Consider the following 19,160-nt stretch of genomic DNA (forward strand, 5'->3'; position numbering starts at 1 on the left):
TCACTTGTAACATTTGCTATATTTGAGTTTTTGTTAACATGAAAAGTTTTAGTATAACTCTTAAAAGTATTAACGATATTTAACGACATGATGTATAGAATATTTTGTCAATTTAGGGGTTGTACTATGCTGTTTTTTAAGTGTTTTTTAATACATCGTAAATTATTTTAACGACAAAATTGTCATAAATGTAACACCGCTTTAGTGAACCGGAGTAGTCTAGCAACACCTTTATTATATTGTAGTTTTATGGTGCCAAGTAATAACTACTAGATATGACTTATTATTTCCTAATCTAAATATCAAAATCGTATCGATGAATCCAATTGTGGTGGTTAGTCGAACGGTTTATTTTAACTACCAATTAACTATGAAAATATGTTCGACATTATTGTCATGACAGATTATAACGAGAAATTTGTAATTAACTTTAATAACCTTACACATTGACGAAACTACATTCCAGAATTCATCTACATGTATATATAATGTCAACAGTAATGACTGTTACTCTCAATAAACCTGTCGTTTAGGCGATAATAAATTCGCCATAATTACCGGTATGATTTTATGAGTGTGGCATTGCACAGGTCAGGTCATATCATTTCACATAGAAACTGGTACATAATATAACAATTTATCTTTAGTTTGGGTTACAACGCTACAATAACTTGAGACAAACAATTGCTGTGATTGGAACAAAAGAAAACGTGTTATTAAGAGTCCGATGTAATTTTGGGTGTAAGTAACAACACAACACTCGTTTGGCAGTACACCATTTTTAATGTACATTGTAGATATGTGATATATACCATAAGCAAATGTACAACACAAATAACATACAACAAATGTTGGAACTGTAAACTTCTAATACTGCAACATATACACAGGGACTTGTTGTTTATACATGACATGCCATTTGGTAGCACCAACAATAATGTAAAAAGCATCAGCCAAATACACGTCTAACAATAATAACAAGCATTAACAATATAGCATAATAAACCACACATATACACCAGTCATTTACATAACAATACTGTAGAGGAAACCCTAGCAGTGCCTTATTTGATTTTCTTGATCTTTGGAATTCTGGTGAAGATTTATTTTTTGGCGTTAGAAAACACTGAAGTCTTTCCTTTATTTTGTATTTGTAAATCAGTAGTTGTAGAATCTACAAGTAATGACAGAGAGGAAGAATGCACCAGTATTGGGGAGGATAGTATTTGGGGATCACTAACACTGGTAAAGCGAATCTACTTACAATTCTGTAAGTAGGGCGAGAACAATAGGTAACTAATGACAACTTTCTATGATCTGTAACACTACTGACTGGGAGAAAAGGCCTTACTGAAGAGAGGTTGGGAGGTATCGAATCTACCGACAAGGTCCATGGTAATAATAGTGGAGTGGAAATAGTTCGACTGACAAGTCTACTGGCGGGATAAGTTAAAACATACAAGAACCTATTGGTAACTATAACTGCTAACTCAGATGAGAAAACAATATTTAATAAGTCCTTATTTAGAATTAAGAGTGGAAGGAAACGAACCTAGCGATAATAATACTGAGCGGCGAAGGTAGATCGTATCTAAACACATACAGCTAACAGACAGTAGAGCTATTCTTGTGTACACTTTATCTAAACATATAGGTAACTATACAGCTAACAGACAGTAGAAATTGTTCTTGTGTATAATTTGCTACCGAGTATGAGAGGAAATAAATCTACCGACAACTTATTTTGATTATCTACCGACAACTTGTTTTGATTGTTGGGAGAGTTTACTAGTGATAACGAATTGAAAAACATTTTTTACCATATGAACACGTTTTCTATGCAAATAATTTGGATAAATTTTCAAAAAATTATATAAATCACTCAACTTTTTTCTCGAAAACTCAAATTATGCCTGAAAAAGATGTTTTTGAATACGGTAACTGGAACTCCTAAAAAGTGTAATTAAATATCCAGTATATATCTTTGAAGAAGCCAATATTTATGCTTGACAATCAAAACACTAATTCAACACTAAACCATAAAGCTTCTTATTCACTGTATACTAAATGTTGAGATCAACCATTCAAGACATGAAGTTAAGCATACCCACACTTCCTATCTACTAAGTTTGGTAAAACATCCACTTCAACCGTCACCTTTATCATCAGAAAGACATTTACAATGTATGATGAAACTAAGCTAACTTGCATCTACAATAGTAAAAATATCTAAAGAAACACTCCATTATTTACAAGTATTGTATAGCAACACACTTCACATTCTGTTTGGTAAATGGTGTTAATGAAATTGATGTTTATATACCAGCTGTGTAAATGTAGGTGTCGATGATTTCCAATATCACAAGGCGACAATCTTGCGATGGTAGAATGTGTACATTTTCCACAGTTATACACTTTATCAAAGGTAGAAAACAATTCAAAGCAAACTTATTGCTGGCGATTCATATTTCCACGAATGATATCATGATTATAATACTCACTGTAATGTTCTTGGCGCTCGCAAAATTGACAACAACGTAAAATATATTTCGAGCAAAAAAAGTGAATTGAACTACCGATGAAAGCTCTATCTTTACAATATTGCATCAGAACATTGTTAGTGCATCAGTACATCCAAGTGACATGGATTTTGTTTTGTCGCAAATTTGTTGTCACCATTGTATTTTGGCACAATCAAAATGATCAGTGATCGGTTTGCTACACTTGAACTGAGGTCCAATTATGGAACAGTACGATACTTACAAAATATACCATTCAATGTACAAGTGATACAACACAAGTGACAAGACGCAAGGAATTCAGAATATTTGTAACTGAGTGGTACTTGTTACTCGTGTTCATAAAATGACCACTGCTTGTTATATTACACTGATACTCCACTCATCAGTACACCCATTGTACATATTCACAACATCTGACATGATTTTTCTTTCATGCTAAATTTCTACATGTCATAAAGGTGTATTTTGGTGTATTGACCGTCTAGAAGTTTTCTTTTACAGTCGAAATAAATCACATAGCTTCACTGGTAAACATCATATTACCAGCTAATATGGAATGCTTGGCAACAAATTTTTCATCTATATAAGCCAATAAAGACATTGTAAGAACGTTCATCAGAATTCGATTTAAATATGAAAAACAACATTCGTTTCCGTTAGCATGACTAATGTTATAAAGAAAATTCAATTTCTAAAATGTGTATTATCTTCGTCGCCTGGTTTGTATATATGACGTCATAATGGTCGCTGGCGGAATACCACAACGTTATAATAAATAAAAACTTCTGGATGCGGGCATGATAGAAAGGACAGTAGAACATAAAGTCGATATACTGTTAGTGAAAAGTATGGCGTATATATGCCCAGTTATGTAATAATACCATGATTAATTCCGATGTACTTTGTAAAAGATAATGATATCTAACACATCTACCTGGTTGTATTTTGGGGTCTACTGAAAGCCTCCGATGAAAACACTGACAATAGATTGACCAAAAATGTCTCCAGTATGAATTACAGTATCAAACTATGTATTTATTTTATGTGAAATTCTCGATGGAGTCATGCTTTCTAAAGCCTCTACATCAATTCTAAAGTCAATTCAATCTTACAATGGCTATCACCATTGCCAATGAATGGCTCAGTAGCACGCATAAAATCGGGTGGAAATTGCTGATACTAACCTATTGAACTCAATTTCAAAAATAAAATGAAAAGTTTTATAAGTTTTTTGACGACCTGAAAATATGACATGTAAAGGTTTTACAACACATTTCTTCCTCTGCACTATTTTGTGCATCCTTTATGACACACTACAACAAACATTAACACGACCGGAATATTATCAAACATTACATGATGCCGGTTCAGTGAACTTTGGCATCTGCAATATAAAAGAACCTGCTCGTCATAAAATCACAAAAATGAAATTCAAACTTTAAAAGTTCATTTCAATGAAAGTACAATAACTTAGAGAAATTATATTTAAAACATGTATGTAAAACAAAACCATACAACATAAGTAAAACAAATATATACATTTCCTGTATATGAAATATTAATCATAATTAATATGATGAAAAAGAGTAAAATCTTTACAAGTCAGTAATAAAGTGACAAAAAGAGTCATTGTACAATCAGATCAACCTGAAGTTGTTACTGCATATTTTCAAATTCAAATAATTCAAGAAAAATAAGACAAAATTGAAAACAATTCAACAAAAACTAGAACCAAGTCATTTTACTGTTGTTCATCCAGTCTCCTTTGTTCAAAATCCTCTTCCACTCAAATCTTTGTTTTCATGGTTTTATCTTCCCTTCTTGCTAACATTTTCTTAGCTGCAGAAACCAATGTTCCCATTGTTTTATTAGCCCCTTCGCTTTATTGCTTTATATTTATTAACTCCTTACTCAACATGTGTCATCTACAATTTGTGTGAAAGACAAAAAATCAATTTGTCTTTGTTTTCACTGGCTTAACTCCTTACTTATTCTCAAGTTGTGTATATTACCTATAATTTGTTGCTGCGTGAAAGACAAATAATCCATTTGTATTTATTTTCAATATCTCAAGTTTCTATGACACTGAGCTCTAGGTTTTTTAACTGTTAGAATCCCGAAAGTTAATAAAACCAGGTTCCATGCCCCCCTGTTCACTACCACCTTTCCTTGTTTTCCCCATGTATATCTTTTCCCTATCTCGTTCACTATTTCTTCTCCCTTGTTTATTGTGTATTGTTTATCAATGCCCACTCCTTAAATACCATTCATGTTATTCATTGATTACTATTGCCCCTCCCTTGTTCACCTTCCAATGTATCTTTGTTATTTTGTCTCCTTTCTTGTTGCCTTTTTAATGTTGCATGTTAAACATAGCCCCCAGACTTGTTCCCTTTGTGTTGTTTCATGTTTACCATTGACCCCTTGCCTGTTCTCGTATTTTCTTTAAAGTTTACCAATGTCCCACCCCTTTTTCTCTCTGTATTCTTCAATGTTTATCATTAAATCCTCACTTGTTCACTTTCTATTGTTTCATGTTTACCCTTGCCCCCTCCCTTGTTCACTTTGTATTGCTTCATGTTTATCATTGCCCCCTCCCTTGTTCACTTTCTATTGTTTAATGTTTACCACTTTACCCTCCCTGTTTCTCATTTTATTCTTTAAAGTTTAACATTGTCTCATCCCTTGTGTACTATCCATTCCTTCATTGCCCCATTGTTTAATTTGTATTGTTTAATGTATACAATACTCCCTCACTTGTTCAATTTTCTTTGTTTCATCTTCACCATTGCCCTGTCCTTTCACTTTTCCCTTCCATTGTTTATCACTCTTCTTATTCTTAAACTTCCTCACAACTCGTATTCTAACCCCTACCCTGCGCCTATTTTCCCACCTTATTTTTTACTCTATCTGCATTGTTAAGTCCTTTGTTCCCATGTTAATCACCCTTTTCTGTTAACACTTCCCCATGTAATATCAGCACCCTCTCGTTTGATTGATCTGCTAAAAACTTCTTCAATATTTGATCCATTATTTAAACTTTCCCCAGTTTTCTCCTTTTATTCACATATTATGAATGTACCACTCTTGCATTTAATCAATTGTGCAATTTCACAGTAGAGTGTAAATATTTAACCAATGACAACATTTAATTTTACAATTTAAAACCCATTGACAACCAAAACCGGAGGATCAGATAATAAAAGTGAAGTTCTTAAGCATTATGATCAAAATCAAAATTTGGATACAGTATCTATGCCACACCTACCAGACAAACATATATCATCAAAATCAACACAATGCGCGAGGACAGGTGATATTATTGCTCCTAACACGTGAAATATACACCATTCACTCGACTGCACAGATTATTAACTCAACAATGCTCATGGGAGATCAAATGCAAGTTTTTTCGAAGTAAGAAAATACATTATACAAATCTTATGTGTTGAAATTTATCAAAACATTAGGTCAGCAACAACAGACTTTTTTCAAAACAATAACTAAATCCCTGTCCCTTTACGTGCAATGACCAGAGGACGAGTATACCTAGATAAGGATACAATTAGTCTTTAAAGACAATTATGATTAGTATATCGAGACATGGAGTTGTAAGAGGATACCCGACTTCCTACCGATAAATTTTATAATTCTGAGACAGGTAAACAAAGTTATTCATTTGATGCTATAAAAATTGTCCAAGTATAAATTTAACCACGACCCCATCAACACAAGTGTGCTTATTAAGATAGTGTGAGATACCAATAACGCGATAATTAACCCAATTAATTATGACACGGATCATATAGACACATATGCAGGTGAATTACAACATTGGTCAACCTATAGCTAGCGTCTTATACCTAGTACGATGCATGTTATCATAATGTTTGGTCCTTGTCTCAGGTATACAAGCGAAACACGCGGTATGATTTAATGTTCTGTAAAGGCAGTGGTGTCATGACTGGAAGTTCAGAGCATTAGTGTCTATCAACATAGTATTGTGACTTGGGACTGTGTGAGGATGCTTGGACTAACAACGTAACTTAGTGTGACAATAGTGTCTGTGATATATTTTGGTATGTCCTTTGGTTATGCATAAAATATGATCGTTGCGTGGCACAAAGTCAATTTGTTTTGATGTAGTGAAATTATGTACCCGTAACTCGTAGTTATGGGCAAGATTTAGCCTGTGTTAAACTAACAGTAGCCCAAGATAATGTAAGTTGGCGATAAGACCTGGTAAAGTGGTATCATCACTGTTTCCATGAGGTCATGGAATGATGATTAAAGTTTCGTGGTCTAAAATGGTTGTGTTGCTGTGGTTGGACTTTGGCAAGGTCAGGGTATTGCCTTTGACTGCATTGCATGTTTTGGATCTGTGAGGTCGTTGTGTGGTCTATGGTTACACAGTATTTCCTATGGCGCTCAAAGAGATTGTGGTGTTGCCTATGGTTACCTGTTACTGTTTGGCTTTGTACAGTCATATCATTACCTATGATTGCGGGGTACTACATATTAAAAGGTTTTGTGAATGCATGGTATGATATGTTTCGTTGACGCCTATCTTGCGTTTTTTCCTTTGTGTTGTCCTGAGACACCAGCTTTCTGCAGGCGCTGGACCAACTGTTTACACGGAGGTGGGAGGGGAGAACCATCCCTCAATTGAAGGACAGATTTTTGCATGAAATTATATGTGTTATGGAGTGTCTTTGGATACTGCATGTTGAAAACCCAATATGACGCAAACAGTGTAGCAAAAGCTATGGTAAATTCTTCAAACTCTTGAACGATCTCTTCCTCAACGACTAGAACAAATTCATCACTGTGAAACAAGGGACCTTTGGACACAAGAATAGGGACGATTTTCCCTTTAGGATCCACAGTGTCCTCTTCCCCAATCTCACGCACCATTTCTACAAGGTTCTCCTTCAGGAGAAGCGGCACCAGACACAGCGCTGTCACCATGTCCCAGTACTGCTTTAATGCTGCATTCTGTTGTTTGATGGTCTCCGCCTGGCGGAGAATTGGGTTAGATCCTGACACGTGCTTGGCGATATCTATAATTGTGTTAGCATACTTGACACAGTATTCCTGTATGGTGTGGTCTATGTCTATATTGGTCACTCGTTGGAACTCAGCTAACATTTGCCTACCCTGAAATAATTGAGGGTAAGTCTCTTTTAACGTTGCCACTGTGGGCATCTCCATGGTTATAAATGTTCTCCGAATGTCAAATGTTTCCTCCATATAAAGCTGAATTTCCTCTGGACTCTTTTCTTCGCCAGAAGAGCTCGACTCTTCAGAGGAAACTTTGGCTTTCTTTTCCGGAGAAATTTCTATATTAACAGCTTCCTTAACAGTGCGTTCGAGCGCGGTCGTGGATGGACCGGGCACAACCTCAGCAGTCATCATGGCAGTCTTCCGCTTTGCTCTCTGGGACATGACCTTGACACGGCCTTTAGGATTTCAGTCAGGTCAAACGACCATCTGAAAGTAAAAAAAAAATGTGTTTCAGATTTACAATTTATAACGGATAAGTCGCTATATATGCCAATCCAGCTTTGGTCAGAAACATAATGATACCTTCAAATTAAAACAGAAATCGGCTCATTGCCGTTTCAATTAATGAAAAAAGGTTTTATCACATAACCGACCATTCTATTCAGGGATTGAATATATGGATGCTATATTGTTTTGGTACTCTCATAAAAAGATAACGAAGTGAGGCCATACTCTTGTGAATTACCCGTGTGTAAAATTTTGATTACGTAGCAAATGTTATCTGAAAGTCAATCAATTTATTCAAATTTTCGTTTAATAAAAAGCTTAACATACAACGTGCAATTTTTCCTCTCAGAAACATATATGCGTTTTAATTCTTTAATCTTGAATATTATGTTAGATCCTGCACATATGACTTTAAAACATTTGAGAACCGGATATACCTAAAAATGGCTAAAGATTATCTCAGCAATGATAACATAATTACTAAGCAAAATAAACCATGATTTTGGATAGTAATATCGTACTGTTTCAAAAAACCATACCAATACAGAATTTGTTTTTGTTTCTGTTTTGTTTGTTTAGGTTTTTTTGGTTGCTAATTATTATTTTCATTTTTGTATATTTTTTGTTTACTTACTTTCCTTTTCATTTATCTGCTCTTGTGGTGTCTGCCAATAATGGCTGAGGTATAGTGAGAAGTGTTCGGTAGGCCACTTTGTAATTTAATATGATTAACAGTTACAGAGCATGCTGCATGTCTAGTTTATTGGACTTCAGCGACAAAACAACAGAAATATGTATTCTATTCACACTCTGACGAATGTATATTGATATTACATCGATTAACATTTTTACAAAGGCGTTCCAAACAATCAAATACGTGTTCTTCAGAGTGGTACTAAGGCATTCTGTATTTACTTTACCATATCAGCAAACATCTGGACGAGAAAACCAGACATGTCCACCTGACAACGAATTTCTCATTAATTCAGATATGTTTTCCTTAATCTTTTACCTAAACGTGCATGAATCTTTATCACTCATATGTTTATTTTAGAACCACCCACTGATGTGTAGAACGCTATTCTTAGATAGTTAAGATAATACTAGTAGAGTTAAATTAAATTGAATATCAGAAAGTATTACAGTGTATAATTAATGTATTGTTCAAAATAAATAGCTCCTTCAAGCATTTCTATCTAGATATAAGAGGCCGTCTATTTCTATCTAGCCAGATTGTGTATTATGTGTATATCTCTCTTTGTCAATGTACATATCAGGTCATTTAATGTCACTTATTTCTATCTAGCCAGATTATGTATTATGTGTATATCTCTCTTTGTCAATGTACATATGAGATAATTTAATGTCACCTATTTCTATCTAGCCAGATTATGTATTATGCCTCTCTTTGTCAATGTACATATCAGGTCATTTAATGTCACCTATTTCTATCTAGCCATATTATGTATTATGTGTATGCCTCTCTTTGTCAATGTACATATGAGATAATTTCATGTCACCTATATCTATCTAGCCAGATTATGTATAATGTGTACATCTCTCTTTGTGAATGTACCATATATTTCTCTTTGTGAATGTACAATGTCTCTCTTTGTGAATGTACCATGTCTCTCTTTGTCTATGTACCTTATGTCTCTCTTTGTGAATGTACCATGTCTCTCTTTGTGAATGTACCTTATGTTTCTACTTGTCAATGTACCTTATGTCTCTTCTTGTCAATGTACATTATGTCTCTTCCTGTCAATGTACCTTATGTCTCTCTTTGTCAATGTACCTTATGTCTCTCCTTGTCAATGTACCTTATGTCTCTCCTTGTCAGTGTACATTATGTCTCTCCCTGTCAATGTACCTTATGTCTCTCCTTGTCAATGTACCTTATGTCTCTCCTTGTCAGTGTACCTTATGTCTCTCCTTGTCAATTTACCTTATGTCTCTCTTTGTCAATGTACCTTATGTCTCTCCTTGTCAATGTACCATATGTCTCTCTCTGTGAATGTACATTTGTTTCTCTTGTGTGTAACACCCGAAAATAAGCTGCTTACCTGTTATTGTAGGGTACTTATAACGCTAAAAAGCATACAGACAGGAAACAGAAAACGGTTAATATTTTCACATCGTTACTTGTAATACCACCAATGCCAGAAGTATAAACCATTCACAATATTTTATTGACTTTACACTGTTACCCGATAGTGTCCCAACAACCGTATCACTAAACAATATGTGGAAGATAAAATCAATCGTTCACTGCAACTAAAATGAACTCGAGACTATCAATCATTTAGTTAGATACAAAATACATACGGACAGTGCAATGGAATATAACTGTCTATATAAGCATATGCATCTGGTTTTGTCAAACCTGAGATAGACAAAGCCGATGACTAATGATCCAAGACATACTTACAGGTCAAATAAATCTGTGTTGAATCCAAATTAGTCCAAAAATACCTGATTTCCCTGCAGAAATCACATACACACTGTGTCTCTGACGACGACATATCAAACTGCGTAGTAGATTTAACACGAACGTCGAATGGTTTACGTTTGCGTTAGGTTGTCATTTGATTGGAGAATCTTAAACACGCGCTTCCAAAAATGTTTGGGGCAGTGTCATGGGACGTGTTGGTCACCTATTCATTAAGATAAATCAAATTGTCGAGAAAATCCCGAGTGGGCGTGGTCAATACCAAAACAAACCAATGATTTACACACATTTCACTTAATCTGCCATGGGGAAATGCTCTTTCAGTGAAACAAGGAATAGTGTCAATTAATTAATGCTTCATTAAATTTAGGATGAATTCTAACGTATATATATATATATATATGAAAATCTTATTATATTTCAATTTTCAAATATATTTAAAGAAACATATGTATAGTTTCATAATAAAAAAGCCACACAAACGGGTGTTCCGATTGGCATCCAAGTTTTGTAGTGTGCTTAGGTATACGAGCATGTGCGTACGTTAGACATATCCATGTATAGATTTTAAACGTTTGTATACTACAGATACACGTGCCCATGTTCTTGCTATAGTCGGTGCATTGGTACCATTGATTAATTGACACTTCTAAGACAAGGGGAGACGACCAAGACTCATACGTAGCAGACTTTAATATTCTGGTACCAGGATTCTGCTAAAGGCGCAGAAATCAATAAAATAGTTATTCATTGCAGCTGTGGTATGTAGGAGTCGCTTTACAGCTATGCCCAGGACACTGAGTGATGGTATGTGTGCTAAAAGGACAGATGTGGATATGGTCACTTCATATCCGTCCTAAATGCCCGGACGATTAAACGACATGAGGAACGGTCAATCCATGTTTTTGTCTGAAACACTACTACTTGTTACGGCCAGTGTTTTTTTCTGGAAACGAATGTAGCGAATGTGGGAAAGCAGCGGTCCATGTCTAAGTTCAGTGATAGAACCGTGAAAACCAGAAAGTATCACTGACCTTTAAACTGAAATAGGGTACATTGTATGTGTGACAGAGAGTGTTAGACCCTGTTAACGTCTTAACATATAACTGCATATCACCTTGCATGGTCTTTAGATGCCATTTGTGGGAAACCCGTCGAGAAAACCAGTGAAAAAAGATGTATACATTTTAGGAAAGTACAAGAAGAAGCTCATGTGATCCTGAAGAGTTAACGTCTACTGCTTCATTGACGACATTCGCCATGTAAATATTTGTCAATCCAAATATGTAGTTATAACAATGAAACCATAGGCAAAATGACGGCCATCTATATTAAGAAATATTAACAGTTCCCATTGTAATTGATTCTGTAGTCTGTAATAACGCTGGTTATCATTACACATGGATGATGATAAGTCTCTCTCGAGTACGAAGGGATACAACGTTATCTTTGAAGGACTGCCGTGTTACGTCATCGTATCAGGTTGGAACAGACACTGGAAATGTAAGTCCAAAACACTGTCCTGAACTTTATGATCCTATGATCCACGGGCAGATTAAAGATGTAAAATAAAAAATACTACTGGTTGGTGTATCTTGTTTTAATGACAATACATACGCTGTGTCATTATATAACCTACATTTAAATTGATATTCAAGATATAAATGAACCACTGAGTAGATAGCAGCAGGCTCCCAATGAACATCAGTTTGCCTTCTCTTCATTATAATGCTATTTAAATCCCGTATCAAGACAACCTGCCAAGAAAACAGACTGTTTACGTGTAGTGATACGTATGGCCAGCATCAATACATACACGCTGTAGTTCTGCAATGTATCCTTAATACAAATGTACTGTACATGTAGGTGTGTAGCAGCTCCAGTAATGAATGCATACAAAAAACCCACAAATCACAAAATTGAGATAGACAGGAAAACAAATGCAATTAGGACATGTGTACCGGAAATAGGAGATACAAAATTTGGTTACATATCCTGTATGCACCATACAGAATATTAGGTGTACACGGTCAAGTCAATTAGACGTGTTCACAGTTTAAAGTATGTAAAACCCTATCCTTTGCCAACATCAGAATCGATGCAGTACTTGTGATAGGCAAGTGTAAATGAAATTAACAAGCGAACATAGTTATGTTCGGATAGTAAAAGACTAGTTGTATTCTAACTATCCACTAATATTTCAGCACAATACATTTATATAATGATGTGTAAATCAGAGAAAGCGACAACATTCAATCCCTACCTTTGCCATGAGCATGGTATATATTAGCTGGTGGGTAATACCACCATGTACCACTGTCGTTTACCTTGCAAAATGGATTCTGTAAATACAGGTGGGAAAGGTCAGAATCTGTAACTGCTGAGAAGAGTGTAAATTTATCAATATTGGAATACAGTTCAGAATATGTCACTGCCGAGTACAGTGTAGAATTATATATGTTGAAATACTGATGGTACAGGTCAGAATATGTCACTGCCGAGTACAGTGTAGAATTATATATGTTGAAATACTGATGGTACAGGTCAGAATATGTCACTGCCGAGTACAGTGTAGAATTATATATGTTGAAATACTGATGGTACAGGTCAGAATATGTCACTGTCGTGTACAGTGTAGAATTATTTATGTTGAAATACTGATGGTACAGGTCAGAATATGTCACTGTCGTGTACAGTGTAGAATTATATATGCTGAAATACAGGTGGGACAGGTCAGAATATGTCACTGTCGTGTACAGTGTAGAATTATTCATGTTGAAATACAGGTGATACAGGTCAGAATATGTCACTGTCGTGTACAGTGTAGAATTATTTATGTTGAAATACAGGTGATACAGATCAGAATATGTCACTGTCGTGTACAGTGTAGAATTATTTATGTTGAAATACAGGTGGGACAGATCAGAATATGTCACTGTCGTGTACAGTGTCGAATTATTTATGTTGAAATACAGGTGATACAGATCAGAATATGTCACTGTCGTGTACAGTGTAGAATTATTTATATTGAAATACAGGTGGTACAGTAAGAATATGTCACTGTCGTGTACAGTGTAGAATTATTTATGTTGAAATACAGGTGATACAGGTCAGAATATGTCACTGTCGTGTACAGTGTAGAATTATTTATGTTGAAATACAGGTGGTACAGGTCAGAATATGTCACTGTCGTGTACAGTGTAGAATTATTTATGTTGAAATACAGGTGATACAGATCAGAATATGTCACTGTCGTGTACAGTGTAGAATTATTTATATTGAAATACAGGTGGTACAGTAAGAATATGTCACTGTCGTGTACAGTGTAGAATTATTTATGTTGAAATACAGGTGGGACAGATCAGAATATGTCACTGTCGTGTACAGTGTCGAATTATTTATGTTGAAATACAGGTGATACAGGTCAGAATATGTCACTGTCGTATACAGTGTAGAGTTATCTATGTTGAAATACAGGTCAGAATATGTCACTGTCGTGTACAGTGTAGAGTTATTTATGTTGAAATACAGGTGATACAGGTCAGAATATTTTCACTGTCGTGTACAGTGTAGAATTAATTATGTTGAAATACAGGTGTAACAGGTCAGAATATGTCACTTCCGAGTACAGTGTAGAATTATTTATATTGAAATACAGGTGGTACAGTAAGAATATGTCACTGTCGTGTACAGTGTAGAATTATTTATGTTGAAATACAGGTGGGACAGGTCAGAATATGTCACGGTCGTGTACAGTGTAGAATTATTTATGTTGAAATACTGATGGTACAGGTCAGAATATGTCACTGTCGTGTACAGTGTAGAGTTATTTATGTTGAAATACAGGTGATACAGGTCAGAATATGTCACTGTCGTGTACAGTGTAGAATTATTTATGTTGAAATACAGGTGGTACAGATCAGAATATGTCACTGTCGTGTACAGTGTAGAGTTATTTATGTTGAAATACAGGTGATACAGGTCAGAATATGTCACTGTCGTGTACAATATAGAATGGTCTTTAAACATTTTCTTTGTCCGCTCTTTTTGTTGTGTATCACGAGTTATATTTTCCACGATACTCCAAAGGTAAAGATCACTTACGTTCTCTGCACCCCTGTAATAGTTCATGGCAATCCTGGATGCACAAACGAGGTAATTTGACTGGTCTAGAGTGGGTTTCAGAAGGGAAAACTGTTTAATCACAGACGGAAGCAACATCCAGCTTCAAAGCCATTACAGCATACCGTTATGCGACTCCGAGATTCGTTGGAATCAAACTAGTCTGCTCGCCTTATCCTCAAAATGTCGCACATGGAACTTTCAATTTTGCCATAAAATGTTCCAAGTGTGCAGAGAGCGATAGTAATCGAAGATGCTGTTCCATGTTTATATATTACGTTTTGGGATTTGTGCTCTTTTGATAAATAAGTTAGTTTGATTCGCAGTAATTGACACAGATGCAAAATGTATTATAATCATGAGGAGCATTTTTAACGCTAATGGGTATACAATGTATATTGTTTACAATAGACGATTTCCTTGATAATGAAAATAAACAATGTGAACGAGAACTTGTTGGTAATTACATCACCCAACATAAATATCACAGGAGGAAATGTGATGTTTAACAACATTTCAATCCGGGCACACGTAGTGATTTACAGTAAACAAAAATTCCGAAGCGCCATTTCAGGTAACCTGCCTACTGCTTTTAGTACTTACACGTTGGTGATGTATCGATGATATCGGACCTATGGAGGCTACTTCGACATAACCGGAGGAAGCCTCTATTTATTATGGGCGACAGTCCGTTCCAGCGATCTGGCCAGACTCTGGTGACGTACCGGAGGGACAGAGTCATGTCTCGTCAGAGGTGGGGATAACACGGGACACCCCCTCATGCCTGCTGAGTACTGATAACATCGATTGAAGTGGACGTTCAACTCTTTAACCAAACAACCTTAAGCTGGTGCCCATATGATACAAGTTTTTATCCTTATTTTAGAAAGACGTGAAATATTCTCCATTATACTTATGGATTTATCGGATTAGTATCGATCACATCGGCAAGGAGTTGTTGCTTTACTAATCAACGCCATTTTAAGACAGGTACAGAAAATTTCTCCTTTTACCTCCTCGAGTTAATCCCAACATCTACCGAAAAACAATACCAATTCTGCTACGTCTACTAAAAATAGCATTAATCTCATCGCCACGACACACTATTCTCACCGCATCCACTAAAATCTAAAGGAGTCATCAAAAAACACTAATTCACACACACAAAAAGAAACGACGCTGATCCCGCAGCGTCCACCAAAACACAATTCTAATCCTATCGCATCCAGCAAAACACAACTCTAATTTCTAAACCCACCAGATCCACCAAAATGCAATACTTATCTACTCGTATCCACCAATAATATTGCATACCTCATAGCACACTTGTACATGTAGTCATTATAATCTGATATAGTAATTAATACATATCAATACTCATGATGTACAATCGTACGATGATATAATTAAATTAACTACACTCATGTCCTTAGTCAGAAAATGAAATTTAATCCCTCATTAACTAGCCATACAAATGGCATTGTTATATCATTTAAGTGACATGTGTCCAAGCGGCACTACAGTTTCAAACAAAAAAAACAATTATTTTTATGGTGTAGCTATGTTGCTGTAGCAACGGTGACGTATTTCAGCCGTACACAATTCTCGACCGTGTGGGAAATCCTGCTCAGATTCCCGGATGTTTTTAGAATAGCTAGGGATTTTTTATGGATATAAAACAGTATGTAACGGTATACGCAAAAGAGTGCAAATATGCATAGTACAGATATGTCTTTTTGGCCCATCACCGAACAATCAACATGAGAGCATACTAAATATACCACGCAAATTTCCTTTGTACCAACATAACCGTTAGGCGGGCGTGATGATGGACCGTAGTACATGTTCGACAGCAGGTGCGTGTAAGGCGTTAACACACCAGTCAACTGCTGTGTAGACAGGTGTAAGCTAACGCTTGATATAGAGGTGTACATAGAAGTCGTTGTATTAGTACCTACCCTCGACAGCGTCCAGCAAACTACGTATCCACGTACAAGTGGTTTGCATCCCAAACATCAGCAGTCGCCATTGTGGTTTTACCATAAGGAGCACGCACTGTAAACGTGTACTTCGATTCATATGCTGTATCCACACAGCATTGCTGTGACGATCGAGTGTCGGCTGTTGCATGGTGCATTCCCCAAAACGATTTGCATCATCGGTGAACGACTATGTTGGTAGATTTTTTTATATATTTTTTTTTATATTTTCAAACATAATGCCAATTCAACAACTTTTTTGCTTGATTTAATGCATTTGTTTTTGTATAATATATTTAACAACATATAATTCCCACACATGACACCTGATACACTAATAAATATATATACATTATCACATAAAAGGAGAAAGAAAACCAATAATGGAAACTAACAAACAAACACACACACAAACTATACACTGCTATATATTTTTATTATATCTAGTGAAAAAGAGAAAAAAATATATGTACCGGAAATGTATATGTCTCGTCACGCTGTGTAATCAGTATATTTTTATGCAGGAAAGGGAAAATTGATTAATTGTATATTTGTATAAATATGTTTGAAGTTATAAGTTTACAAGATGTTCCTAATATATACGTGTGTAGTGTTTATATGTGACTTCCAAGATGTAAATGTGATGAATATACTTCATACTATGGATACATTATTTCAAAACATATCTGATTTTATATTGTGATATTTTTAGTGTTTAAAAACAAAAGTAAGGGAGATAATCTAGAGGTAGCATGCTATCTTTGTAAACATTTAATACATAGTGTAGCTACAGATAACAAACCAGGTAATAATCACGGTACAACTTATAGAAGGGCGATATTTCAGTAGCATCAAAGGTTATATGTGTAATGTAACAGAGAGTTTATGATGACATGCCAAAGTACAGATGTGATCAGCGATTGTCAAACAAATAAATAAGTTTTGCCAACCTTCCCATAGTGTGTTGAATTTCTCAATATATATATATGTTTTTGAATGCCAGAGTGCGTTCATGATTAAAACTATGTAACAATATTTTTATATCGGTCATATAAAAACACATTTTATGAATTTTTTAGAGGTAAAATATTTAAGGAGTATATGCGAAATTCTGTGTATTTTATCAAAACATGTATTGGAAACCTTGACTGAAAGTCGGTTTTCGCAAAAAAAAAAAAAAAAAAAAAGAACTGACGGTAATTCACATCTATCTTTTTTCTTTCAATCTTTTGAATCCACGTTTTTTACTGCTGTCAATGGATAATGATTTCTGCTGTCTCTTAACATCATTTATAGATACATATTGGTATTTAAAGACAAAACAATGTTTTGTAACGTGTATTTAGAAATTTGCTCAAGAACTTTGTAATTCGATTTTCAATCCGTTACATCAATATCTGGATTTGAAAGTTATTTTAGTTCTGCCGGTTTTTTTTATTATTATTATTACTATTATTATTATTATTTCTTCTTCTTCTTTTTCAAATACTAAATTTTTATTTTGGTAAGCACTTAATATACACGTATACTACTGTATTCCTTACTTACGTAGGTGTACATGTACTGTGTTGATATAGCTCAGTGTAAAGAGTTTACTTTTAATATAGTCTGTATCGTTTTCAATTTTTCAGTCCTTACTGATTGATCCATTCCTCCATAAGATACATGACCTGATATATTTTTTATAGATTAGATAAACTTAAAAATTGAGATAGGCACTTATACAATAAAGTATTGTTACTATGATTTTTCCTCTCCATCCGTACACCAAATATTTTTTCCCAATATCTTTTTCTATATTTTTTGGCTGTTTATATCGCTTGTTCCCATATCTGTGTGGTTTTTTTTTTTATTTCACAATGAACTTATAAAAATTGACCGCTTTTTTCCCCCACGACCTCATTTTCTTTCGAATCGAAATTAATTTGAGACTATCCTCAAATTTATGAAGATCATTTTAAACCCACCATCCTTATAATTCATTAGTGCTTGCTAGACAACACAGAAGAATTTTCTGTTCAACATATAAATGTACATACATGAATCTGGGTTTGGGATTGAGATAAATAGCTTGTTAAATGTGGGTATAATAATCGATTTTAAAACACCAGAGTTCTATCAATAAGTGTAGGAATTCTTTTTTACCACTGAACCTTTGTTAATAAAATAACGTACGAGATTTTTCATAATTCAGATTTATCATTAACTCACGATTCACAGAAAATGATATTCCTAACAGAGTAACACTTTGTCTTTTTTTCCCGTTTCAATTTCCATCTTTATGTCTTACATTCGATACATGGTTACATTTATTTTGTCATTTTTTAATATAATTTATTTCTCCACAACAGTGTATCGCACTTTGAGCATTATTGAATGTTTACCGAGATCTAAGGTGAATGAAATATCATCTGCGATCTGCGAGAGTTTAAGTGTGCACAACTAGTCGACCTGCAGCCTGTGTCCCATAACTAGTTGACCTGCAGGGTGTGTCCCACAAGTATTACTTACATGTATTACGTCATGCTGTAAGGTAATCTTTCTCCTCCGACATGGATCAAATGCTTTCTGTCATTT

The 19,160-nt window shown here is 34.9% G+C and overlaps 1 protein-coding gene across 1 annotated transcript; it reads right to left on the reverse strand.

The window, feature by feature from the left end:
* Window positions 1-4,073: 4,073 nt before the first annotated feature.
* Window positions 4,074-16,630, reverse strand: LOC132549281 (uncharacterized). The gene is made up of 2 exons (XM_060213201.1): window positions 16,563-16,630; window positions 4,074-8,012 (listed from the first exon to the last, which is right to left on the reverse strand). Exon 2 carries the CDS (start codon window positions 7,965-7,967, stop codon window positions 7,086-7,088), a length of 882 nt encoding a protein of 293 aa, XP_060069184.1. The 5' UTR covers window positions 7,968-8,012; window positions 16,563-16,630; the 3' UTR covers window positions 4,074-7,085.
* Window positions 16,631-19,160: the final 2,530 nt, after the last annotated feature.

Source organism: Ylistrum balloti, unplaced genomic scaffold, assembly GCF_031769215.1.
Source record: "Ylistrum balloti isolate Yb309-2 unplaced genomic scaffold, AGI_CSIRO_Ybal_v1 Utg370052, whole genome shotgun sequence".
NCBI lineage: Eukaryota > Metazoa > Mollusca > Bivalvia > Pectinida > Pectinidae > Ylistrum > Ylistrum balloti.

Coding starts and splice junctions, on each gene's coding strand:
- LOC132549281 (XM_060213201.1), bottom strand. CDS start 7,967: ATGTCCCAGAGAGCAAAGCGGAAGACTGCCATGATGACTGCTGAGGTT.